A 27,965-nucleotide genomic window follows, 5' to 3' on the forward strand; every position below is an offset into this window, starting at 1 on the left:
GCTGCACCGGTATGCTGCACTGATAGCGAACTCGTCCTATGTGATGTGTTTGCTTAATCGAAACGCTACGTGTCAGAAGAAACCAACGCGATGAATGAACCCATGAAATACGTTGGTTTCTTATGGCACTATAATATCTTTATCATTGTGAGCAACAAGGTGGGCAATATGCGTTACCGTATTACTCATGGAAGTTTTTTGTTTATTTTATTTCCGACCATTGCAAAATAAAGTGAGTCGTGGATTCTAACAAACTCATGTATATATATATTTTGCCTACATTTACATTACATAAATTATACATTCACTATATATATATATATAGATATATATATATATATATATATATATATATAAAAAACTCTCTCTCGCTCTCTCTCTCTCTCTCTCTCTCTCTCTCTCTCTCTCTCTCTCTCTCTCTCTCTATATATATATATATATATATATATATATATATATATATATATATATATATATATAAACTATGTGTTTCAGCCGGTTTCAAGTACCTACTATCTTCCGCTGAGACTGCTACTTCCTGTCAGGAGAAGGACGTGTAGTTTAATGGTAGCTTTGACACACCCGTTGAAGTTTCGCGATCAGTTTTGGAAGAGTTTATACATTTTTCCATCTGGATGCAACACAAATAGAGGGTGAACCACCAACAGCGATCGGTGTTCTTTTAGTACACTGAAGTGCACTAGACATTTTAAATATAGTACTAGATTCTTTCAAGATGACTTCATACCTGTGGATTTTAGTTCTGGTATATCTGGCGGGAGCGACGGCACAAGGTAAGCGATGTTTTCGTCCACGCAGCCTTGGTGCTACGGTTTGTGAATCCTTTTTTCACAATTCAAAACGGTTCTTTTACACTTGCATCGTAATTGTTAGGTTTACTCAAATGGTGAATAAAAAAACAAAGGTTTCAAACGAACTTTGCTAGAAGACGTTTTGCCTGGTAGTGTGTGCCTATTTACTTTTACAATTTTAGAACATACTTATAATTATGGAACGTAGTTTAGTCTACTTAGTTCAATCGTTTGACTTTTAAATTTTAAAGCAAAGCTTACTGTTTGACTGAGTAAATTAGATGCAGTCCAACATGCCACACCTTGACAATAACCCGGTTTTATATGTATTTTAAAATGCTTGTATTATGTAATTTTCAAGTCATCGTCTACACAGAGTAAAACCTCATAAAACAGTGAAGGTAAAAGAAAGGGTTTGTGAACCCTTCAGACTTATCTGAAATGAATAATGGAAATATACCTCAACAAAATATACACCAGCTTTTTTTGACAAATTATGTCTGATTAAGTTAAAAAAGTTGTTTTCCCTATAGGACAACTTGTTTTACTTGTGTCGAAATACGTAACTGGGAAATGGGAAATGCGTATTTACTATAAATAATGGATGAGTGCGTACGTTTTTCCTTTAAATGACGGACATCACATAAACACGCTCAGGTGCTCAGACATATGCTCATAGTATACGATAAAATGAATACAAGAGAAGTATACTGTAGGCCTTACACTCGTAAGCAAATATTTCTTTTTTAACACGTGATTCAGATGACCCATCAACACGGCTATAGCCTTCAGTTACTCTGCTTTCTAAAGGTACATTTTTAAGCGCAGTCTGACATTGCAGGTATTTCAGTGCTTCTGCTATGTATTCCAAGCGCCACCAATTCCTGAAAGTAGTTTAGTTTGTTCATATCTTATTAGTATAAATTTCAGTTCTGCCACATCTCTGCACAGCACGTAACATTGTTCCAGTGTTTTTGCGGAGCAAGCAGGTGGTCTTTTGCAGACTTGAGAATTGCTGCGGTCATTTCCTTTTTGGCAATGTTTCACAAACACGGCTCTGCCCTAATGCTGGTCTTATAGAAGACCATGACTCTGCCCTAATGCTGGTCTTATAGAAGACCATGACTCTGCCCCAATGCTGGTCTTATAGAAGACCATGACTCTGCCCCAATGCTGGTCTTATAGAAGACCATGACTCTGCCCCAATGCTGGTCTTATAGAAGACCATGACTCTGCCCCAATGCTGGTCTTATAGAAGACCATGACTCTGCCCCAATGCTGGTCTTATAGAAGACCATGACTCTGCCCCAATGCTGGTCTTATAGAAGACCATGACTCTGCCCCAATGCTGGTCTTATAGAAGACCATGACTCTGCCCCAATGCTGGTCTTATAGAAGACCATGACTCTGCCCCAATGCTGGTCTTATAGAAGACCATGACTCTGCCCTAATGCTGGTCTTATAGAAGACCATGACTCTGCCCTAATGCTGGTCTTATAGAAGACCATGACTCTGCCCTAATGCTGGTCTTATAGAAGACCCATGACTCTGCCCTAATGCTGGCCTTATAGAAGACCCATGACTCTGCCCTAATGCTGGTCTTATAGAAGACCATGACTCTGCCCTAATGCTGGTCTTATAGAAGACCATGACTCTGCCCTAATGCTGGTCTTATAGAAGACCATGACTCTGCCCTAATGCTGGTCTTATAGAAGACCATGACTCTCCCCTAATGCTGGTCTTATAGAAGACCAATGACTCTGCCCTAAAGCTGGTCTTATAGAAGACCATGACTCTGCCCTAATGCTGGTCTTATAGAAGACCCATGACAGGATTAAGTGCAAGAGATCACTTGTCAACCTAGGGATGTTTGCCACTCATTTAAGAACTGGTATGATTTCTGTAGGACATCCTTTTCTAAGTGAGGGAGGCTTTTGGGCTAAGGACTGAAAGATGCCCTTGACTTATTAGACCACTGACATGTTTTTGGTTGGTCTATATTGGACTTATCAGGCCATATTGTACCATATTGCACATATAGAGATTCCCATCCATTTTTCATCAACAGCATTGATTGTGTAATCAATTTGCATAACAAAATCAATGTTAAAAATTGTGTGTTGTTTGCCAAAAGTGCTATTTATTATTATGACTTTGATGAAGATCCAAAGGGCTTCACCAAATTTTCTTTTCTTCTCTTGGTGGTATGTGTACGTGAGCATGGGTGCTCTGAGGAAACCCTCACACACTTAATCTGTGAGTCATCACAGGCTGACTCACAGTGGGGTGAATTGTTTTGAGAAGTGCTGCCATCACATGAGAATATATTTAAAGCAAGGGCCTCTTCGATTCTGCGCTGGAACTCATAACTAACCATGAAAGCCAAACTTGATTGCAGGATGTGATCATCAGAATCAGTCTGACCCACTAGCACCTCGGAGCCATCATAGGGATTTAATGTCTGTGCCACAGCACACCTTCAGACGGGACCATATCGTGTCTTATGTTTGGCCTTGCGAAACTTTTCAGCTGCATAATGTACGCAAGAGCAGATAGGTTTCACATGGGTGAAAGTTATTTAGGGCAGCTTGAAATGCACACCACACACACACACACACACACACACACACACATGAACACAATGGAAGTTGGCATAAGATGACCATGCCATGCATATTTGAACAGTTCACTTTTTATGACTGCAAATCTATATTAATAACCAATCCATTACAGATAGCAAACCTGTTACATGGGCTTATATGGCAAATTAATATAATTAAAAAATCGTCTTTACTGTGAGTATCAATATGCTTTATCACACATTTAGAGTCATAGCTCTCTATTTTCTTTGGTGATATGTTCTTAAACTTACTGTACCAAAGGAACCATCCTCTTCAGCACAAAATATACAATGGAATCATTACTCAGTTGGTGTCTTGCACAATTCTGTCCTTGAAAATGCACATACTTTGCCACCAAACAGTCCCAAAGGGAGCTCAGCCCACATTTACTGACTGAATGCATTTGCAACTACCTACTATCACCAACAACCACAAACCAGTTGCATTCAGAAGCAAAACTTTTGAGGCAGAAGTTCCTTCGGCACACTCTGTGCTGTGTTTGCATTTGCGTGTCTAGCAGACATTGCGCTTCTTGCGATGCCGTGACTATAGCAGATTGCCAACCAAACCACAGGCATGCTTATGTCTGTTTAGAAGACTGCCTGGACTGTTTAGAAGACTGCCTGAACCATGTAAGAAGTGCCTACCTGAGTCTTTTTTGTGATAGCCCAATTTAGGTGGTTGACCTATTTGTCTGCAGATTTAGTAATTAGTTATTTGTTTTATGCTGTATTATTTAGTAGCTAAGCACAGATCAAGCAGGGACTAAGCACAGGACTAAGCACAGCAGGGACTAAGCACAGATCAAGTAGTGTCAACGTCTGAAGTTCCAAAAGCCTTTGTGTGTTCCACATTTGGGTGTTTACCTGTTTAAGGGATATTCTGACCAATATTAATTCTTATACAAGAATATATATATGTTTTGGTGTTTAAGACAGAGTGGGAAGCAGTCAGAGGTCCAACTCTTTAAAAAGATCTTGCTGTAGTTTCAGTTGTGATTTAACACTTAGTCACAACAGAGTACTGGCAAGCACAACATCCAAACAATCAAACATCGCCATGGAAACGTATTGCTCTGGGGCCTACTCTCTGTTGGTGTCAGGTTTCTTATGTGATAGACACAGTCTCCTCCTAGTGCACTCATGGACTTAATAATGAAAGAAATATTTGCAGCTAGACTTTTGTAATGCATATCTGAGACACCCGTGTGACTCCACTGCAGAAAAAACTTCATTTGGGAACAAGGAGCTCATCTTGGTGATTGAAAGCAGAAAACTCCTAATATTCTGGCCAAAGTGTGAAAATGAGTGTGTGTAGATAAACCCAAGAGGGGTGGAGCACATCAGATGTCTTCTTAAGCCTTCTCAAGTTTGCGCTTTTGCACTGATTTTTGACCAGGTTCATTGTTCCGCCTTTTAAAAGTTTAGCTCTTAAACTGTCTCTAGATCAGCAGAGACTGGTCCCAGTGAGGTGAGGCTGCTTCAGCAAATAGCACAACTACGTGCCAGTCAGAAACCCGTGGAACTTGACATGCCAGCTGTAAATGATGTTGTTTATAATAATAATAAATAAAAAAGTAATGCTGTTAAATAAAGAAAAATAATGTTGTTACCCATGAGCTCTCATTCAATGTCAGCCACATTAACATTTTTAGATAAAGTTGCTTTTAAGGGAGCTGGCCATTTTACAATGATGGCCACGCTTCGAGTTGGACTGAAAAGTTCAGCTCATTTGTTGTTTAGTTTGTTGGGTTTGGTTTGGTTTATTGAGCCTCAGAGCTCTGCAAGAAAATATTGGTGCATTTGCGTACCATGTTTTGATCTTTTTGTACTGACCTCTTTGGAAGTCTGAGGCTTATTATAGTTGATTAAATCCTACCACTTTCACCTACTGTCTGTGTTACTTGATAATAAGAGGTTTTCCCTTAAAAAAAAGCCATTGTGACAGTGGATGATGTAATGTGAATAAATAAATAATGAAAGCACTTCAGTAAAACTGGTTAATTTTTCATGGGGTAATTATCATGTCATTATTTAAAGCAAACACCAGCAATATGATAAACCTGGATGACAGTCATAAAATCTAAAGATGTTTATACAAAGGACAAGAAAATCTGTTTACTATTCAGATCATGGGCACATTGACAATTTCAGAAGTAAAAGCTCCCCTCTGGGGTTGCAGACTAAGTAGAACCTTCCCCCAAATTCCTTAAAAGCTCACCATGCAGTGGTCCTTCCTAGCCATGCCAAATCCTCAACACTGACACAGTGGAAACTCAGCTCAGTGCGAGGATTGGGGAATGCCAACTGGAAACAGAAAGTTAGGCGTACAGCAGCATGCGGGCATCTGCTGCGTTTCACGCGACCTATTTGAAGTATGAGTGACGAGGTTAAAGCCATGGTTCTGAGGCCACTATGCTGAGTCGGGTCACTGCAGCACTAGTGGCAGAACTCAGGTCAGCTTCCAGGTTTGAAATGTTATTTATCAGTGATGTATGACCCAGCTCCTGAGCACATAAATAACCTCCAAAATCATTTGACAGAGTGTATTGGGTAAACCGTAAAACATGGGCAGTTTTGACAGTACTTAATGTTTGGGAATTGGTGCATTAATGTTATTCTCTCTCTCTTTATAGATTTGAATCTGGGTGATGCCTTAGGTGAGTTACAACAGCTTTCCTGATACTGTGAGCATAATATAACATTATGTCACATTAAATTTTTGTTTTTCCTTTTGATTAATTTTAAATGAATAGTTTAAATTAAGTCCTTCATTCTTTTGTAATTTTATTCTGAACACATGTATCTGACTGCCTTGTTTGTCGCTATGTAAATTGCATTTAAATGGATGATGTCTTTGAGAGTTAATAGCAGATACTCAGGCCTATATACAACCCACATATTGTATAGCTTCATGATTATTTCACTGTTGCTATAAATGGATATTCTCCTTTTTAGATGACACAACAACTCCACCTAAACCAGGTGAAGGTCTTGCTTGATTCATTCATTTCTGAGTGCATTTACATTTATCTGACACTTCTATCTAAAGCAACTTACAATTATGACTGAGCACAGTTTGAGCAATTCAGGGTTAAGGGCTTTGCAGTGCCCAACAGTGGCAGCAGTATGGCTTGAACTGGCAGCCTTCTGATTATGGGACAAATAACTTAACCGATGAGCTACCACTGCCTCAGTGAATGAGTAATTTATTGGATGTTGTGGGACACAGGATATAACAGTACATGTCTTCCATCAGAAGTAATTGTCCATTCTTCACTTTCTGGTGCTTTGCTTTCCAAACCTTAGTAGATTCTACATAGCTGGCAATAAAAAATAAATGAGCACTAAACAGCAAGTCAGAATTCCATGTGCTCTACAAATGATCTACAAAGTTAGAATTTGTGAGTGCAAATCACACTTTATCTGAGGGCCGGAATGTGTTATTATATTGTGAGACTGTGTGGGAGTGGGGCTTTGGGCTGGAGTTCTGAGCGGCCTCCGTCGGTGGGCGAAGTCAGCCCCTCTACTCAAGATGGAGAGAGAGAGCGTGGGAGCTGGAGAGGAGGAGGGGTGCGAGATCCGTCACTGAGAAATTAGGGAAGTTACGGAGTTTAATTAGGGAGCAGATAACAGGGAATTTCAGGTGTTGTTCAACCAGATACAAATGTTTATTAGATTGTTAGCTAGTGTTACATTATATGTGCTGTCTACTAATTGAGTTTCAGTACTTCAATAGTCTTTAGTATACTAACTACCTGAGGAATTTATTTCTAGCTAGCTAGTTGTCTAGGCCATTGTGATCCTGTAGTCGAGATCAAAGTTGGCTAATCAGTTAGCTAGTTTTAGATAATTAATGTTAACTAGAATGTGCATATGCTTCTCTGTGTTTATCAAGCTGTTTAGCCACTGTCTTTATAAATTCAGATTATTTTTACTCTTTTAGGGACCAAGCTGTTTTAAATTACCAGAGATACTAGTGATACTAGTCATTATCTAAGTCTGTCATTAGGTTCCATTTTGGATCATCTAGGTTCCATTTTGGATCATCTAGGTTCCATTTTGGATCATCTAGGTTCCATTTTGGCTCAAAGGCTGCCCGCTCTGTTCCCTATAGACAGTACAGATAAGTGTTGAGACAACCTAGCTAGCATTGGCAGAATTGGGTGTTTTCAACAAATTGCTGCTAACAAAAATGAATCAGTTCATTATAGTAGTAGTTATTCGACCACTTAGAGTTCACAATGTTAGAATTTGAGGTTTTGGAATGATATAAAATATTCAGCGTTTATATTTTGCTCCAAATAAAGTTCCCTGGCTATTTTGAAAATGCTTGACAGAAGTGTGTGGCAGAGTCGGGTATGCCTTTGTATTGGAGTACCAGAATCCCATTTGTGTGAGATCAGTGACTGTGTGATGGCTCAGGTACTTTCTTCAGTGCTTTAGATTAACTGCTGTAGCTCATGCAATGAATAATTATTGTTCTTCACATACTCTAGATGTAAAACAGCCCAAGCAAGGATCAGATGGTAGGATCTGCCCCCAAATGTGCACACACACACACACACACACACACTCACACACAAACACACACACAAACACACACACACACACACACACACACACACACACACACACACACACACACACACACACACTCTGACACACACACACACACACACACACACACACACACACACACACACACTCACACCCTTACACTTAGTGACATGCGTACTCAGATGTCATGTCTCCTTATACAGTGTATACATGAGTACTTCTGACGTTTTTTTTCCCCTCTGTATTCTTATCCCTAGATTTCAATCTTAATGATGCCATTGATTCAGGTATAGTCTTAACCAGTATAATGGTTATGCTACATTTTCTGCAGTAGCTAAGGCTCTTCTCTAGAGCCAGTGCAGACACAGACATATGCTGACTTGTACATGCTGTGTGTTTGATTGTGGCCATCATCTTTTAGACACACCAAATGAGCCCAACAAGCCTCCTCCTGCCCCGCCCAAACCTGCAGGTAAGAGGGCCTACAGGGGCCTACAGGGGCCCCTTCACCCAGAGATGCTAAAGCCAATGACTGTGAATGAAACAGGCAGGACCAGTCAGCAATTATGCATATGGAATTATGCTTACTGTTTCTTCCTTATTAGATCACACCTGCATTCCATGCCCCTCTAGCTTTAAATCAGGCCTTTACCTGCAATAATAATAATAATAATAAAAAAAAAAAATAATAATAATAATTATAATAATAATAATAGAGATTGCTTGATGAGCAATATAAAATATCTCAGGAATGGCTGTGGTAATCTTTCATTTGCCAATTGTGCACTGATCCATTTGCTCTGTCTGTTCCTACAGATCCTAAGAAACCACTTGGAGGTATGATTGTGCATGTGTGTGTGTATGGGTTGTGAATAAAACACTATACCATTATTTACATGTACCATAATATTATGCTATTCATACTATGCTGTAATGACTCCATCTTTGTTGAAGGCGATGGATTTAGCAATGATGACCTGTTAGATGTGGTTGGGGATGAGTACAAGCCTGACCCTGGTAGAGGACATGGAGGTAGGCACTCTGCTTCCCACTCTGCTATTATTAAACTCCCATAATTAAACAGTGAATAATAGTTAGTTAAATCCACCAATTGACTTCCTGTTGATTCCACGATGAATGTTGCTTAATAGGATTGGTTGTTTAGGGCAGTTCCAAGACTGAACTACCACTCTGCCACTGTGCTGTGCTGTGCAGGCGTAGCTAAATTATTTGTTGGGGGCGGGGGGAAACAGAAGAAGGGGCACTATGAAAAGTTTGGAATCGCTGGTTACTGGAATTAATGAATGCCGCATGCAGAAGTGTTGCAAGCAATTCAAGGAGACGCCCTGCATACTTGAACTCTGGTGACCTTTCCTGAAGGCAGGGAGGAGTTCTAGCTTACCAGACAGGCAAAGCCAGCCCATCTGTATGCCCCAAAGCAAAAACGTAGGGAGGCTTTTATAAGTTGTGCTGCCACAACAACTCTACATCAAAGTGGGTCATGCAGTTTTATGCCATACACAGTTGAACATATGCACTCATGGGTTGTTTCTTAAGTTCCCTAAGCTAACTTCTGAGTACGAGTAATGGTGCCTAATGCATTAGAATGTGCAGTTGGAAGTCAAGTGTGCTAGCCTGTCATGTTTCGCAGTGGAGAGTGTGTTAGCCTATCACACTTGGCAATACAGAGTGTGTTAGCCTATCAAGTTTGGCTGTAGAGAGTGTGCTAACCTATCATTTGACTATAGAACAAGTAAGAACAAGTATACCTAATCACGTGGCTGCATGAATAAGGTGTGTACACATAAGCCCAGTTTCCCAGAGTCCACTTAAACCATAGCCTACACTTTAAAAGAAGGTCCAGTGAATATTTAGTATTGACACTGCAGTTTAGTCCAAGACTATATGAGTAATCTTCATCCAGTGGTCAGGAAACTGACTCATTAAGTTCATGTTAGATGTAGTCTACAGTTTCAACGCAGAATATATGAACCAGACTTGAACCAGTACACTTAAAGCTATTTTGGTCTTGTAGTAATGTTTCTGTTTGTATGTGCTTTGAAATATATCAAAGATGTGTTTGGAAGATGAATTCCATTGATGATTGCTCTTTGTGTGTGTGTGTGTGTGTGTGTTGCAGGGCGAGCCAGTGACCCTGGTTATGATACCACAGGTATTTATTAAATAGTCTTTCTTCTTTATATTTCTGATTAGCATGCACTGCTATCTGGCTTAACCTGGAAATTTAATTTTAAAAATACAGTAGACGGCAAACCAAGTCTACCATGGGGTTCTGTTCATTTAGATTAATGTGAAGAATGACCCTGCCTTCCAATTTTCAATACATTTACATGTAGCTATCTTAACTGTTTCATGCATCTTCTGTTTTAGGAGATGATACAGACCAGTCTCAAGGTAAATACACACTATCTAATGCAGGTTTTAAGGATGTGGGTTTTACAGAGACCTTCATAACAATGGCAGTAAAGCTTGCTTGTGTGTAGCATGAATTCAAATGCCCAAAGAAAGTGTTAAAAACGGTTCCTGGGAAAAGGAAACATTTTTATTACCTTTTGTGTTCAATAGCCACAACACAAGGATAGGAGCTTTTTCTCTCTCTCTCTCTCTCTCTCTCTCTCTCTAAGCTGCTGAGTGGAATATGTCTTTTGTAGAATACAAGTTCAGATGTTTGTGCTAATACCTCCAAAGTGAGTCGCAAAACTGTATGGTCTATGAAGCTCTATTAGCAGTCAAACACTTTTTATGTGAGACAGTCAAACATTTCTAATGTGAGACGGTCAAACATTTCTAATGTGAGACGGTCAAACACTTCTTATGTGAGACAGTCAGACACTTCCTTTGTGAGACAGTCAGACACTTCCTTTGTGAGACAGTCAGACACTTCCTTTGTGAGACAGTCAGACACTTCCTTTGTGACACATCTGCATGGCTATTCTGTGTCCACTTCTCCAAGTTCCTCTCCTGGTCAAGCCAGCTGAGCTGTGACAGCAATACTGACTCTCTGATCTACTACATTACATTGACATTGATTCAGTGTACCTACATTTACAACATTTATGAATGTAGTACTCATTTAACTGCATGTAACACTTAGCACTCTAAACTGGACCTCGCAAAGATCTACACTGTATACCACCTCTGCAGTGTAGCCAACCTCTGCACAATAAGGCATCTCTGTAATAGCCTGTATTTAAGAGTTTATTTCCATATTTTGTTTAGGGCACCTCTTCTCATGTCTACTCTGCTATCTTATTCTATCTATTTGTATTGTTTAATTAGCTAAAGGACAAAGTCCTCATAAGTATTCCATACTTGGCAAAAGAAAGAACCCAACTTGTAGACACTATTATCCAGAGCTACTAACGTCTTCATCAGAGTGACAGTACAAATGTACCTGGGGAACTGAACCCATGACACTGGTGTTACTAGCACCGAATACTACCTACACGACAGTGGTTCAGGGAGAACTTAGGATCATGTAATAATAAAAGTGTTTTTTTTTTTTCATTGATTGATTTCTTACCACATTTTGTTGGAAAGCTGTGTGTCTTTCTGTGGGGAATGTATTGGTTGATCTTGGAGAGGCTCGGGTGCCAACTGAGCAGTCACTGAGGGCCTGAAAATGGGTGAGAGGATACAACTGATATGCAGTTAGTGAGATCAGTAGGGGGAATAATGAACACACGAACAAACAGTCATTAGCACTCGAGACTGTATGCCCAAGGGGGGTCAGGCACATATTTCCTTGTTTATCTTTTTGTGGGGGCCAAATGTGAAGTCAATATTTAGTCAATATTTATTTATATAGCGCTTTTTACAACAGATATTGTCACAAAGCAGCTTTACAAATGTCTGAGTCCAAGCCAAAGGCGACAGCGGCAAGGAAAAACTCTCTAGAGCATGAGGAAGAAACCTTGAGAGGAAACAAGACTCAAAGGGGGGGGACATCCTCCTCTGGCCCACAACAGACTCCACAATAACTACAGTTTAAAGAGAAAAATAAATAAAAAATGAAAAAATAAGCAATTAATGTTTAGTCCAGCTTTCTAGAGGTCCTAGTCTCGTCCCGAGGTGTGTCCAAGACCCAGTCCGCAAGAGGACGTCCATCAAGGGCAATGGAGAAGTAGTTGTCTGGGATGGAGGTGTGGTGGGCTACATTAGAGGACATGGGAGGGGGGGATGGGAGGAGCCATGGCAACTGAGAGGGGCTCAGTAACATGTGGGCATCTGTTTAGCTGTTTCTGGGGACTGTCAAAGGTTTGGCATCGTGGCAACATTTAGCTGGTTCCTCTTAGGAAAACAAAATATTTTACAGAAAATGCAGGTTTCATTAAAAAAAAGGCTTAAAATGCCATTGGTTATTTAAGTAATGCTTATTGTTTATGAGAAGACATAATTATAGCAGTGCAAAAGCCAGTGAAAATACCGCTCAAAGAAAGTTACAAAACTGTGTGTGAGTGTGTGTGCGTGTGTGTGTGCATATGCGTGCATGTTTGAGTGTGTGCTTGCATATGAAGATGCGTTTGTGCTCTCTTTGCTGGTCTTTGGAATACTGTAGTTTGGATGACTGAAGTTTTCCATAGCTCACACAAACATGAGACAGACCAGCAGACAGAAACAATTACCCAGACAGCGTCATACTCTACTCTCTACTACACAGTTAGCTTAGACGCCATTTTAAAACCATTTATACGATGCTTTGCAGACGTGCTTTCACATAGGTCTTGTACACATGCGTTCTGGGACACATTACTACCTTGAACTGATGTAGGTTTTTTTTTTTTTACCCTGTGTGATGGTAGTGACCCTGGTTGTATCGGGCATAGAGCCACATGTGTTGCTGAATGGCTTCCAAGACTGTGGTATTGACAAGCATGGGTTACTGGATTTGTGGGCTTGGTTTTCATTGGCTGACCCGCTTGCGTGGGAGGCCACACCCTAAACCTCGGCTTCAATATCCTGTCGTTGCAGACCTGAACCAGCTCTGGCTGCAGCTCCTGAGGTTGCTAGGAGACAACGTTCCAGAATGCCTCCATGCCTGGACTGACAACTTTAGACAAGTATTAGGGTCCGTTCTAGAAATGATGCTGGACTTCCTGGACCCAGCGGAAGGGGAGCAGCTGTCTTAAATGGCCTGTTGGGCATCGGTCCTGTCGGCTACTTCTTGTGCCTGCTTACTGGAGAGGGCACAGTGCCGTGACCTACTGTTGTAAATGTTGCTGGGTGTCAGTTGTTCTGGTTGTTGTGGTCGCACCATCTTTTGGCTGGGACATTAGCTGTGCTATGGCTTGGTAATAGGGAACCTTGGTTTTGATCTAGAGTGAGATAAGCATTTTGCTTTCATATTTGTTTTCTAAAGGGTTTTAGATGTTAGTTACTGATACAAGATCAGATGTTATCATTGTTTTGTCATGCAGTTTTAAGTTTCAGACAAAATGCAGGATATTTTCACAGGGGCTGAGGTGTTTCACTAGGACACTTTGAGAGGCATGTTTGGTAAATTTACAGATGTACACCCAAAGTGTACCTGCCCTCTTGAGTAATTTTAAGTTTGACCTTTTGTGCAGGCAGCATGTCATTTTGGTTTGAGGCCATTTTAGAGACCATTTAAGGGTGCTGTTAATTCTTATTTTAATTTAATTTCATTCAAGTATAACATTCATTTTGAGATAAAAGGGGCCAGTGCTTGGTTGTGTGTGACCAACTCCTGTGTGTGCCACTAAATTTAGACCTTTCTCGCAACCTTTCTTCCTTCCACCCATTCCTGTATATTTCTTTTTCCTCCTGGCTCTCTGTCCACCTCTTTTCCTTGCTGTGCCCTTGTCTTAAAGTGTGCCAGCCTTAAGCACACTGGATCTCGGCATCCAAGCACTCCGGCGGTAAACTCTTCCATGGTTTAATGATATGGTACCCCCTTCCGGAAACTTCTTTACTCTGCTGCCCCGCACCCCTGTCCAGTGCTCTATTGTTCTCTTGTTTTAAGCATGGTTCTTGTTCAGTCCTGTTCAGCTAAGCTATCTTGCTGACATTTCTAAATATCCTTTGTTAATTATAATATTTTCCCAATAAGAGGCTTAACCTTAGTTCCTGGTGCTTTGATTAACCTTAGAGCCCATTTCTTCACACATACCACGCATAGCATGAGTTCACCCCTCAGGGACGAGAGGACTCTCCCCTTTGAGCTTTACAGAAAGGAAGCCTACATGTGTTTTTAACTTTATAAAGAAATGCATGTTCTGTGATGCAGGGAATCAGTAGGGGCTTTTTATTTATGGCAGTCTTCTGCTGGGCGACTTGGTCAGTTGTTTATAGTGTTTTCAGAATGGTTTTTAGAATATTTTTTTATTTAGTGAAGGACACTGTGATTGTATTGTATGTTGTAAGTATAGTGGTACTAGTGGGGGTTTTTTCCTCAGTAATCTTCTGTAGTTATATGCTCTGGTCATGTTGGCACACATTTTCCATGTTTGGCGGTGTGTATTTCGGGGAGATTCTTTTGATGTGTTGTCCCGTGAGATCATGTGTTGTCCCGTGGCGTCCTGTGCTCTTCTAAGTCTGTGTTCCCTTTAATAAACTCTTGGTGAAAGCTGAAACCATTCTGAGTTTTTTCACTAGTGAGTCTAACACTATTCTTAATTTGCCGAGCTTGCCATAACAGCAGTGTGACCACTGCCACTTCCAGAATACACTGAGTGAGAGACTCGGTGTGAGCTGCCAGTATGTACAACTGACCCTTGAACTGTACTGGTACTGGCTTTGTTATAAAAATAAGATATGCACTGGTCCTGTATTAGTGTAAATGAACAGCTTACATTATGTTGCCTTTGATGTGGCCCAAGGTCTAAGGCAAGTTTAATTTTCTTTACATAGCTGATAATAGAGTTGGGTTGGATAAAGTTGACCCCAAATCAGGACTGAGAAGTCACTTCATGTTTTGTGCCTCTGTCACACTAAAACACAATTAATTTGTACCAATACATTTAAGGGCGATTTTAGCTAGATTCATCTCTGAGAGATGTGTAGCGTAGGCTACACCTTGTCAGCATCCTGGGTGGTGTTACGGTCCTGGTCTCTGTTGGAACTTTACTTCAGAGCTGAGTGTTCAGGAAGGAGTTGCACATCCCACCCTGTCATGCTTGATTCACCACTGCAGTGACTCACTCACATCTGAATCACTTTCTCTTCTTCAATATAAGAGGGTAATAGTCCCTGGTGAGTTTTTTATTTTGGTTTGTTTTGTTTTATTTGGACCAACCTGACTTCAAGTCTCCATAAATTCCAGGATCTTTTTCAGCCACATAGATCTAATGTGAGTATTATATTACTAACTATAACAGGATTGGTTCTTGGGTGTTTTCTGAATTTACTTTCATATTTCGAGCAGGGAAGGAGATTCCTACACTGCCACCTTGTGGAAGAAAAATGTACTGAATGTACATTAATAACTTCATGAAACCTATTGTTATTTTGGCACATACATTCGCTGATAGTTCTATATAAAATTTCACATTCTCTGGCATTCTTAAATTAGATTATATATTGGGAGTGCTAATTCAGATGACTCCATCCAGTGCAATATAAATGGTACACAGTACAGGGATACTTCAGGTTTTGTGATCCTCAACTTCTTAGCATTACGTTATGGACATTATGGACACTTTCCCTGCAGAGTTGCTAAAAGTATTCAGAGTGAACACGCGGCTGGTGAGTAACGGGAGCACTCCTACTCGTGTGCATTTTTCTTTCGGTAACCGCGCGTCTCTTTGTGGCGCAGGGGCACAAGGCAGTCAGGTGGCTGGCATCCTCAGTGGACTGGGAGTACTTATAGTTGGCGCTGCCTCCAGCTACTTCGCCTACTATAAAAAGAAGCTCTGCTTCAAGATACAAGGAGGTGGGTGTTGGTGAATAATAGTAGAGTGAGTGTGATATTGTATTACTATTGTCAATATAATTTTTAATTCAGACCGGGGAAGTGTCAACATAACTTTTTAAAATCCCTTCAAACTCCGAATTGTAGCGGCACGGATTCAATGCAATTTTTCAGTTTGTTTTGAAGTAACAGATTGCCTCTAGCGGTAGAAAAATGTAAGAATGTTCAACATCAGGAAGTAAGTGTCGAATTACAAAAGCCCATAGAGCGTTAGCCCTCAACAGGTGGCTCTGTGGCGCAATGGATAGCGCATTGGACTTCTAAGTAGCACTTGGTGGAGTGATTCAAAGGTTGTGGGTTCGAGTCCCACCAGAGTCGTGGTTTTTAATTAAATGCTACATACAACTCATTAAAAACATTCAAGGTTAATAGAGGTGATGTGTCATGGTTTGCGGTAAATTATATAAATAATTATTTATTTTGTGTGTGTGTGTGTTGTGCAGGAGCTGATCCAGAGAGTGGTGGGAACCAGTCTGGTGTACATTCTGAGCCACAAAGTAAATCCTTTTATATGTTACTGTCTATTATTGGTTTTATTAAAATATGATTAAAATCGTAATGTTACTCAAATATTCTAATACGTTAAAAATAATATTATGTTGATATTCACTTTCAACAGATACTGAACTAACAAAAAATAACAAATAAAACTGTACTTTACATTTATCTTAATTATTAACTGTGAATGCTAATGCAGCTTTTAAAATGTGGTTACCAAATTGCAGGAAATGTCATGTTGGTGCATAAAACTGCTGTACACACTGGAAATGTAAACTCTTAGTATAGATTTTACATTTCCAGTGTGTACAGCAGTTTTATGCATCACTAGTATATATATATATATATATATATTTTTTTTTTTTTTCAACATGATACATTCTGTTAAATGCCATCATAAATCAAACATTAATCATATTTAATTAATTTAACAGTTAATCACATTTTTCCCACCACATAAAGAGGCTCTCAGACTACATGTAAGCCATATTTTGTAGAGTTATATCGTTTCATAGTAGCTGATGCTTCCGTGTGTTGTCTCCAGCCCTTACAAACCTGCTCAGAACGTCCTAACTGCCCTGGGAGCAGCTGGACAACAGCTGCAGCTCCTAAACACATGTACAACCACAAGAGCCTTGAGGAACATGTGATGGACAGGGCTCTCTTCATATCACTATACAAGTTTGAAGCATTTATGTGTTTAATCATGTTTGTCTTTTATTGCTCATTCAGTGTGCCATTTCTTTTTAGTTGTGTAAATTCTTTTGACAAATTTATTTTGGGGTGGGGGAGGGGTGTGTGTGTGTGTGTGTGTGTGTGTGTGTGTGTGTGTGTGCGCGTGTGCATATTGTGAGTTTTACTAAGCTGTTTGCTTTTAAAGTGCTCTGTTTCAGTGTCATTCATTCAGGTATGTTGAGGGAGAATTCATAATTAAATAGACTTTTTAAAGTTGGCTACTATTTTTTTGCAGCAATGATATCACAATTGACATTTTGTCCACAAGGCTGTTCTCTAAACTAAAATAAATATGTTGATTAATTTAAACTATCAAAAGTAAAAATTTGACATTATGCTTATTTGAAATAGTTCATTCTGTCTGTGTCTGTTACTATTATAATGCACTGTTTTGAAATCAGGAATACACAACAAGCAGAATGTTGCTAGGTGCATGCATTGTAACCAATTAAAGTTACAAATGTTATTTTATTAAATATTCTGTTAAATTCCATTAAAGTAAATAGCAGTCCATTTTACCTTGTGACAATAGTACAAATGCACCGTTTTGTTTTGCAGATGTAATGTGTTGCACATTACATAGACAGGAACTGCACTTTTGGATTTGAAATGTTTGACAGCTTTGGTCCTAGAGTTCTACTGTCCTGATCTAAGACCTATAATCTAGGCCTTCCGTAGCATCTCAATATAAGAATCATTCATGTTGGAATGAATCTCTGCAGGACAGTGGCTCTCCAGGATGAGCCAGGCAGCCCTGCATCAGTACACGCAACAGTTATTTTTTAAAGTCTGCAACATTTCTCGTCTGTCTAGTTTGATATTCTTTTTTATTTCCTTTTTTTTTTTTTTTGTACAGGTCTTTGGAGTGCTTTGTATACACTGTTTGGGTTAAAAACACCCACCTTAAATGTAGATAAATGTCAATTCTCAGTCCACACTAACTGACGTGTTTATTTACACCATGGCTATATTTACACCAGACTAATACGTCTCTGCTGACAGTATGCACACGTCATTTCTGAGTGAAATGTAATGGGTATTTTTTGTGTGTGTGTAAATGCAGTGCAGTGAATGCAGGATTAAACCAATTACAGTTGTGTTACTCTAATCATTACTAAGTAAGTAAAATAAGTGATAGTCATGATGCTTGACTGACCTGAGCTTGAAGACCCAGTGCCGTCACAGCAGAGCGGTGCTTTCTGAGCAATGTATTATTTATATGCCTTTCAGATCTTACAAAGTACAACAAATAAAGCAATTATGGGATACCTTACCGTAATGTAAACAACAGTCACATGGTGTTTCGAATTTTGAATAAATACTTTTTTTCTGTTTACTGTATTAGCCAAGTTCAATGACCAGTATCTCATGACCAACAACCCCAGTGTTACAATTAATTATTTATTTTTCTATGATAAAACTTGAGTTCCCCGTGTTGTGTGAAATTGGGAAGGTGGCAATATGAGCGCTTCAGTTCGTTTTATTCCGCACCATATGCTATGTGGTCTTGGCTCAAGAATTGGTAACTTGATTCTTGGACTAGACAGAGTGTCACAGAGTGACACGGTGGGACTCAGCAGTACTTACTTTGTTCACTGACAGAGCGTCAGGGAATGAAAGGGTTGTTGCTGCTGTGAGACGCTGAATCTGTTTAGCTCAGAAAAAATCTGGGCCCCAGCACAAGGCCAGACGACAAAATGCCAGGTAGGCAAACAGCTAAATTGTTTACTATTCTATAGCAAATTTCATTAACTCATAGTAAAATCTCACTAAATCTGAGTTAAAGAATTCTTGCCTTGCTGGTCGCAGGTATACTTGCAAAGAACATTTATTTAAACATTTATTCATAGGAAACTGATGTAAATTGCATAAAAGTAATATGGAGGCACTTTACTAATAGCACTTTGTATAAGGTTTTATTTTTTAAAGAGGAAAATCATAGTCACTAGTTCAGTCTAACCCTGAAATGTCCAGTCTCACAGCAAGCTAACCTAACACCAAAATACACCTTAGTAACTGAAATAGGTTAATTTTGGTCTTAAAAAAAATAAGCTGCAGTTTTTATCACGCCTGCATAACTACATAAGTCTTTATCACTTCTGCATAACTACATAAGTCTTTATCACGCCTGCATAAATACATAAGTCTTCATCATGCCTTCATAACTACATAAGTCTTTATCACTTCTGCATAAATACATAAGTCTTTATCACTTCTGCATAAATACATAAGTCTTTATCATGCCTTCATATTGCCTAAGTCATTCCAGCCTCAACTGCCATCCAATAAACGGTGGCATTTCGTTTAACGGCCATCTGGTCTTATGGTCCGGCATAGGAAAGAAGGTCAGTGTAGCAACTGTGCCATCAATCGAATGTGCAAAAGGTTCCTGACTCATGAAGGTCATGCCAGAGGACAGTTCACACAAGCAGGCTAGAGTAGGGGGCACCAGGATGTAAATATCTTTTCTTTTTTTCTTTTAATTCTTTTATTAGACAGGGCTATTCTAGTCTGGAGCCTGGGAAACACCAGACGAAGGCCAAATTTATGACTGCATATTAGCTGAGGAGCAGCTTTGTTTAGATTTTAATACCAGTTTGTTTCTACTATAAAAACATTTCCATTTATTGGGGCTAACATCTAACAGTTTGGCTAAAGAGTTAAATAGATATATTCCCAATGTGAAAGTGTGAGTCCTGGCTTTGTAATGTGGCAAGATAGACTATGGCCTAAATTCTGATGTCTTACGCCACGCTTTTTTGCTTTCTAGAAACAGATTGCAATTAAAGGCATTATAAAGACATTATTATAAATACAGCGTAAGAGCAGTGTAGTAAGTAGTTTGCTGAGTTACAAGTTATTATTTGAGAAAACAGTATGTCTGTGATCCTCACTATCAGCTATTAACTTTAATAGAAAACTCATACCTGCTGAATTGTTTGATTTCCTCTGTAGATTGTTCAAAATGTGCACAAACGCATACCAATAATGATACAAGATAACATGAAGGCAACAGTACAGCCAACAGCTAGTTTCTGATGGTCCTGTTATTTATTATCTACCACTCTGTAGTGCACCTCAGTCTTACCGTCTGTCTCTGTCTGACTGCCTATATTTGTCTGTTTTCCTGTGGGTGTCTCTCTCTAAGAGGCCTTCGTGACTCTGGCCACTAATGTTGGCTACTGTATGGGCAGTCTAGTGGTGGGCAAGTGTTTGCGAAGGTACGGGACCACCCGCAAACTGGTTGTGATGGTCTCTCCCAACATTAGTGCAGCGACGCGGTAAGAAAAGACACTCAGTTTAAAAGGATTCTAATCGCCAACACAGTTCATGTGAATGACAGTATGAAGAATTGTTACTGGTGCAATTAGCATAATCTTGCATAATGTTAACAGGCCCTTTCTGACTTTCATTTATTATGAGCTATGTTAGCATGTTAGCATGTCACTTATTGTCATCATGTTTCAGTGTAGTATTCCTGTCACCTCACATCCATCAAGCATAACCGAGATGCCTGATCATGCCGTACCTGATCATCTGTTTGCTTGGGTACCCAGTTTGTCCTTAGAGGACGTCTTTGATGAGGTCGTAGTAGTGGACGTTTTGGACAGCAGGGACCGGGCCCACCTCTTGTGCCTGGGGCGCCCAGACCTGGGCATCACGTTCACCAAGCTCCACTGCTGGACACTGACACAGTACAGCAAGTGCGTCTTCCTGGATGCTGATACTCTCGTGAGTGGCCACTATAAAAACCAACATAAACGGCATCTGTTCCTTTTTCCTTTGTCAGTTGTCCTTAAAATAAAAATATTCCCAGCAAGAAAAAAAAGTTGACCCCTATTGCATGAGTTTATTTATTGAAGCAAACCATGAAATCCAGGCTAGGAACAGGCATTTAGAATAATGGAAGTCTAAGTAGACTGACATTAATTTCATTCATCCAAGTCAGTGATTCCTGACAAATATTGCTCAGTGCACATGGGAGGTAGTTTTGGTTGTTTATCCTACACGAAGGTATGAGGTTGAACCTGTGACTCGATACTGAAATGAGTGTGCACAGCATGCTGGTGAAAGGGCACACTTTCTTTGCTGACAGGACAAACAGCAAAGTCTTTACCTTAGGGTGTGTTTGGAGGTCATGGTCAGTTAAACCACCTAAACTGGACTTCAAAAGACTGGGTGCACTGTGTAATTTCACATGAATTGCACAGAGGCCATGTCCAGTGGTCCACAACCAAACAGTTTTTTGTTTTTCTTAGTAATACCGTTTGTCACTGTTACAACTGTAACATACTGTAAGTGTATAACTGTAGGTTTACAGTTAGAGAGTATAGCCAGTTGGTTGCCATACACAATTTGTGTTAGACATCCACCAACTCATCTATGGTCAGCTTCTGAACTCTGTATCACTGCAGGCAAAATAAAATTTTTATATATCAAGATTTTTGTTTTAAAATATGCTAATTTGACCATATTTAAATAGATCATTCTCATACATAAATGTAATTTGGGAGAAAACTTCCAATCCTAATAAAAGTATTCCACTGGGAGAGATTCATTGTGACTGTTATTAAAAAATGACCCTGTTATGCTGTGCTGTTCCAGGTGCTGGGCAATGTTGATGAGCTGTTTGAACGTGAGGAGCTATCAGCTGCTCCGGACGCAGGCTGGCCCGACTGTTTCAACTCTGGTGTGTTTGTGTTTGTACCCTCGCTGGCCACCCACACACAGCTGCTGGAGCAAGCACACCTGCACGGCAGCTTTGATGGTGAGGAAGAGGAGGACCAGCAGTAGCACTTCAGTTTTTATATATATATATATATATATATTCACCGGTGACTTTATTAGGTACACCTATCCAACTGCTCATTAACTCATATTTAATCAACCAATCACATGGCAGCTATCAATGCATGTAGGCATGTAAACATGGTCAAGGCGACCTGCTGAAGTTCAGACTGAGCATCAGAATGAGGAAAGAAGGAGATTTCAGTGACTTTGAATGTGGCCACATGGTTGCTGGTGCAAGACGGGCTGGTCTGAGTATTTCAGAAACTGTAGATCTGCCAGGATTTTCATGCACAACCATATCTATGGTTTACAGAAAATGGTCCAAAACAGAGAAAATATCCAGTGAACAGCAGTTTTCTGTGGGAAAATGCCTTATTGATGCCAGAGCAGAATGGCCAGATTGGTTTGAGCTGATAGAAAGGCATCAGTAAGTCAAACAATCAATTTATTACAACTGAGGTATGCAGAAGAGCACCTCTGAACACACAACACGTTGAACCTTGAAGCAGATGGGCTATAGCAGCAGACGACCACACCGGGTGCAACTCCTGTCAGCTAAGAACAGGCAACAGACTACTGTTTACACAGGCTCAACTGTGGACAATAGAACACTGGAAAAACTTTGCCTGATCTGATTTCTACTGCAACATTTGGATGGAAGGATCAGAATATGGCATAAACAACATGAAAGCATAGATCCATCCTGCCTTATCAACTGTTCAGGCTGCTGCTGGTGTAATAGTGCAGGGAAATGTTCTTTGTACACTTTGGGCCCCTTAATATCAATTGAGCATTGTTTAAATGCCACACCCTACCTGAGTATTGTTGCTGACCATGTCCATCCCTTCATGACCACAGTGTGCCCATCTTCTCATGGCTACTTCCAGCAGGATAACAACCAACGTCACAAAGCTCAAATCATCTCAAACTGGTTTCTGGAACATGACAATGAGTTCACTGTACTCAGATGGCCTCCACAGTCACCAGACCTCAATCCAACAGAGCATCTTTGGGATGTGATGGAACAGGAGATTCACATCATGGACTAGCACCACGTTGGATATATGCCATGAAGAATTAAAGCAGTTCTAAAGGCAAAAGACGGTCCAACCTGGTAGTAGCAAGGTGTACCTAATAAAGGGGCTGGTTGGTGTATGTGTATGTATTCTTCAAAATCAGTGCATGTAGAAGCTATTGATGCATTTGATGTTTCCTAACATCAGGGTCACGTTAGGGTTAGGATTTTATAACACTATGTTGTCTTTTTTTTAGGAGGTGATCAGGGACTTTTAAACTCTTTTTTCAGTGACTGGGCAATAAAAGACATCAGTAAACATCTGCCATTCATTTACAACCTCAGTGCCAATATGCTCTACACATACCTCCCTGCTTTCTGCAAGTACGTCTTCAGTGTCGAAATTAAAGGGTAGCCATGTTCTGTAGCTGCAACTGCAATACAGTATTTAAATTACAAAAACAGGACTTGAAAATGTTTTTTATGAGATATTTTTGGTGTTATACAGATATGGCCATCAGGCAAAAATTGTCCATTTCTTGGGGAAGACCAAACCCTGGCACTTAGGATACAACCAGCAACCAACCAGCGGTCTTCCGTCATGGAATTCCAACAGGAATTTGCAGCGATATGTAAATCTCTGGTGGGCGGAGTACTACAGTCAGACACAAAAGCTTTCCGAACAGCCTTCAGAACATCCTTCCGAGCTTCGGGATTCTGCCCCGATTCAGCATGTAAGGTTCAATTCCTGTCTATGTTATGGCTTCCTCTCAACCTTTATTTATAGCATATAGTGTGACATTAATTACACAAATCAGAATCACTGCAGTCTGGTGAACTGTAGTTATAATTGTAGTAAATGCAGTGAATGTAGTTGTAGTGAATGTAATTGTAGTAATGTAGTTGTAGTGAAGGTAGTTGTTGTGAATGTAGTTCTGAATGTAGAATATGGGAGGAAACATTACTGCTTATTCTTTATGCTGTTTATGCGTTTCTAATAAATACCACTGCCCCTTTAAGGCTTAAGGCCTGCCACAGTCCCAATCTTTAATTACGATACATTTTTTATGAGGCAATATTTGAGTAGTTGCGTAATTTCATACAATGGTAGTTTTTAATTCAAACTGCCGCAGGCCATTATGTGACCTCTAAACACTTGTGCTTTATAATTACCTATGCACACACCTACACCCACACCAAGTACACATGTTGCGAATGCAGGTGTATGCATCGACCCCTCCATAACACATGTTCACCTCGGATATTTAATCAGCATGTATATCTCCCCCCCACAATAATAGTCAAGGTTAGTGTCACCCTCTCATCAAGGTTCCCGTGCAGGAAGACGCGGGGGCGTGTTTGTCCGCTGTCCCCGCCCCTCTTCAGCTGCAGCAGGGCCGGTCCGTGTCACCGCTACGGATGACTCCTCCTCCTCAGAGCTTGGAGATGGACTCGAAGGTCCAGGGTGAAGATGCGCAGACAGGCAGCCCATCACTCGGGGAGGGGACTTTGAGTGAGTCCCCTGCAAGTTCGTGCCAGCAACCACAGGAGGTGGTGAGTGGGAGGATTCCGGCTAGATTGGTTCAGTTTGGCTCGTTCTGATTGGTTTTGTTTGGCTCGTTCTAATTTGTTTAGTTTGGCTTGTGTTATTTGTTCCACTGCAATTCACACAGAATTGCTGAAAGCTCTGATCACAGCTGGGATGTGTAACCAGAGTTTGCTTTATCAGTGTCAGCGGCGTTTCTGTATGGATTTTTGTATTTTCACACTTCCCCTCTGTCTCTCTCTCTATTTATTTCTCTTTCACTCTTTATCTGTCACACCCACACCCACAACCGCAAACAACGAAACACAACAAAACCAACAAAATATTTTGAGGATGAGTCAAAAGTGAGAAAGGAGTTCACCACCCAACTATTCACTGTCACTCAGTTCAAGACACATTATTTACACACTGTAACTATATTGAAAATGTGCAAATAATTTTATACATTTATGAGTACTGAGGAAATTTATTTTTTATTTTTTCCCTTTTGGGGTAGCCATGACTTTGTACCTATGGCTGAACCCTGCTCAATAAGTCTGTACTTGGTTAGAGTCCCTGATAAGGAAGAGATACCCTACCAATGTATCATCTTTCTAGTATAAAATGCAGTAATTTGTGTTTTGATATATCATAATGTAGCACACTTTTGATTTATCTTGGTATAATCTATTGTAATCTAGAACACCTTTGCTTTATTTTACAGACGTGTTAATTTTGATATATTTTTTTATTAGTAATAGTGTTTGTTGTGTATCAGGGCTCTGAGCGTTAGTTTTAGAAGACAGTAGAGAACAGTGGACCCAGAACTTTTAAGTTTCCACATCAAGATATAAACCTTTTGGTTGTTTGGAAAGATCTGTTCTTGTCTATGGAAAATCCAGGGAACTAAGTCTCACTATTTCTCCCCGTGTCTCTGAGTGATAGTAATAGACTCCACCTAAGCTCTAAGCTTTGTCTGCACTACACCCTCAGGGCTCAAGTTCTAACTCCCTAGTGAGGAATTTACGCGCATGTACCAAAGTACACGTCAGCCCCTTTGTTCACTCAGGCTTAAACACACCACCAGACAAGGTTTACTTCCTGTATGAAGCGATCAGCAGAAAGAAATGCTATAACCGTACGTTATACAAAACTGAAACAAAAAAGTTTGCCCTTAAGTTTTGATTAATCTGACCATTAAACCCTAATTATTCTTGCTCTGTGGTTGCTAACATGCTAAGTAGTACTGGAAACTAGTTCTGGTATTGTTGCTGATTAGTTTATGTCTTCCATGCATAATTCCTCACCATTACAATTTATATTACAAAACGCTTATATGCAGAAAAAAGACATGCCATGTTTTTTGCTCATGTCTCCTTCTGTTTGCCCCAACCCTCAAGCTATCTGAGTCTGAGAAAGTAACTGCTAGTGACAGCGACGACTCCGACTGGTCGGAGATCCGGGATGTCGCCATTGGCCAGGAGGGTGGAGACACAGGAACGGAGCCCGCCAATGACTCCATCACACCCCCTGACGAACCAGGATCAGATACCGTGTGTTTTGTGGTGTGACACCGGAGCCACCAATCTCACGTGTTTATATGAGTTTAATGGGCAGCATACATTCTCTGCCATTTTAGTTCTGAAGCAAATGTAATGAAGTGGGTCTTGGCTTAGACAGGAGTTACCAAATCATTCCATTTACCACTGAACCAAGAAATTCCAAGGCTTTTTGCTTACCCTGACAGGTTTTCTCAAACCAAAGAAATACTGCCACCTTCTGGTAAAGAATAAGTGCTGCGTGGCATGTATCAGCATGGATGCTTCACAGCTATGTCGCGCTGTAGTCTGTGGGGTATTATAGCACTGTTGAGTTGTTAGGGCCTTACAGGACACTATTCTACCGCTCAGGTGTTCTTCATAACATGTAAGGATTATTCCTTTTGCTGACCTTTAATATATAAAAACGTTGTGGCAGGTCATTATGTAAAAAACAACAGCTGCAGTGAGCTAAAAATATATATAAAATAAATGAGATGTCCACAGTTCTGACTAACAAAATATAATATTATATATATATATATAAAAGAATTCATATGAAATCTATTGAAACCTTCCTTTTGACACTTGCACAGGGAGCACAGGAGAGCGAGGAGGAGAGTCGGGAACATCGGAGGAACTGGGAGGAAGGGCGCGTTGATTACCTGGGCAAAGACGCCTTCGAAAACATCCGAAAAAAACTCGACCGCTTCCTCAATTAGCCGTATGGTTTGTGTGTCGCTGTGAACGGATGTGTTACAAATTCTCATTTGCATTATATGTCCATTATCATTTCTACCTCTTTCCGTGAAGTAGTTCTTTGAGGGAAATGTTTCTAGACGGTGCGTTTCTTTTTATTTCAGAGGCTTATGTGGCTCCACACCGTTTCAGAATTAGTTCAGTAAAACATTGTGATTTTTGTCATTTCTCCCAATGTTCTATTAAAACCAACTAAGAGTCTGTAACCAGTCTAATACTGCAGTGTTAGCTCTTGTTTACCACAAGGAGGCACTATTTCAGCAATTTGCAACAAGAGCCTTCCATATTACGGAAACGGAGCATAGCGTTGTTCACCAAGAGTTAAATTAGATCTATATAAAATCCACACCATACTGTTTAACATCTGTAATATCATTTTAGATTACAGCAAATCTGTTAAATACCGTATGTACTGAGATAATGGAAGTCAGAGCCATGTGCATCTCCTACAGGCTAGTTAACAAGTTTACTACATACGCACTTGCCTCCTGGTCAGAAAATTCTGGCCTGTAACCAACAAGTCCTACACGAGGCCTCACGACCTTGACCTGCAAACAGGCCATGTCATCTTCTGCTCTTCCCTTTGAGCTGTCTGTATATCCACATCCCATTGTTGTTGTTTACAAACAACATCTCACTTAATGGCCCTTGATTTATGGTCAGTGTTTGAAGTTGATAACTGTTTCCCCATCAGGCTGCTCCTCTGACCTCAGGGGCGTGGCCATGAAAAAACGGCTTCCAGGTCCAGCATGGACCTGCTGCTGAGACAGACGAGGAGTGGAGGGTTTGGAGTTGCACTTTGAAGGGGCTTTTCCCTCACTGGTCTGTCTTAATAGCAACTGAGGAATGACAGAGGGTGACTGATCTGAAACTTACTCATCAGATGAATTATGAATTAGATATGAAGATATGGGTTTGGCAAAAAATAAATAAAAAATAAAAATCCCCTGAATGCGCTGTTATTCTTTTGCAGTCAAACTATGCAGAACAATCACCTTAAAATGCCGAAAGTAGGAGTCACCATTTATCCTGTGCTGCTTTCACTGAAAGTCTCGACGTCGGCGTTACATTAAGGTAAAGCATACTCTGTGTGACAGCTATAAACTCCGTTTACCCCTGCTGTAAGCGCTTAGTCTGGATCATAAAACTTCTTCATAGCTT

At 40.2% G+C, this 27,965-nt stretch overlaps 2 protein-coding genes and 1 non-coding gene across 9 annotated transcripts; all 3 read left to right on the forward strand.

Annotated features, from left to right (window-relative positions):
* The first annotated feature begins 525 nt into the window (after window positions 1-525).
* Window positions 526-18,517, forward strand: cd99 (CD99 molecule). Of its 4 annotated transcripts, XM_035534743.2 has the most exons (13): window positions 531-794; window positions 6,069-6,092; window positions 6,391-6,417; window positions 7,932-7,961; window positions 8,250-8,279; window positions 8,414-8,464; window positions 8,809-8,829; window positions 8,947-9,024; window positions 10,133-10,165; window positions 10,384-10,407; window positions 15,788-15,904; window positions 16,387-16,440; window positions 16,986-18,517. In XM_035534743.2, the coding sequence occupies exons 1-13, from the start codon at window positions 737-739 to the stop codon at window positions 17,012-17,014; spliced, it is 576 nt and encodes a 191-aa protein (XP_035390636.1). In that variant the 5' UTR covers window positions 531-736; the 3' UTR covers window positions 17,015-18,517. The 4 variants fall into 4 exon arrangements, 3 of the variants coding, with proteins under 3 accessions (XP_081557216.1, XP_081557215.1, XP_035390636.1); XR_014118177.1 differs by lacking the exons at window positions 16,387-16,440; window positions 16,986-18,517 and adding an exon at window positions 12,985-15,322 and having other exon boundaries at window positions 526-794; XM_081701090.1 differs by lacking the exon at window positions 15,788-15,904 and having other exon boundaries at window positions 528-794.
* trnar-ucu (transfer RNA arginine (anticodon UCU)) lies at window positions 16,170-16,261 on the forward strand. The gene is given in 2 exon segments: window positions 16,170-16,206; window positions 16,226-16,261. It is a non-coding gene; the product is annotated as a tRNA-Arg (tRNA).
* A 208-nt stretch (window positions 18,518-18,725) lies between the features above and the next one.
* gyg2 (glycogenin 2) lies at window positions 18,726-27,756 on the forward strand. 4 transcript variants are annotated; one of them, XM_081701085.1, is made up of 9 exons: window positions 18,726-18,880; window positions 20,325-20,457; window positions 20,734-20,908; window positions 21,782-21,944; window positions 23,240-23,366; window positions 23,491-23,716; window positions 24,294-24,536; window positions 25,908-26,072; window positions 26,642-27,756. In XM_081701085.1, the coding sequence occupies exons 1-9, from the start codon at window positions 18,874-18,876 to the stop codon at window positions 26,765-26,767; spliced, it is 1,365 nt and encodes a 454-aa protein (XP_081557211.1). In that variant the 5' UTR covers window positions 18,726-18,873; the 3' UTR covers window positions 26,768-27,756. The 4 variants fall into 4 exon arrangements, with proteins under 4 accessions (XP_081557211.1, XP_081557212.1, XP_081557213.1 ...); XM_081701086.1 differs by having other exon boundaries at window positions 25,908-26,060; XM_081701087.1 differs by having other exon boundaries at window positions 24,312-24,536.
* The last annotated feature ends 209 nt before the right edge of the window (window positions 27,757-27,965 follow it).

Source organism: Electrophorus electricus, chromosome 18, assembly GCF_041902795.1.
Source record: "Electrophorus electricus isolate QZ-2024a chromosome 18, ASM4190279v1, whole genome shotgun sequence".
NCBI classification, from domain to species: Eukaryota; Metazoa; Chordata; class Actinopteri; order Gymnotiformes; family Gymnotidae; genus Electrophorus; species Electrophorus electricus.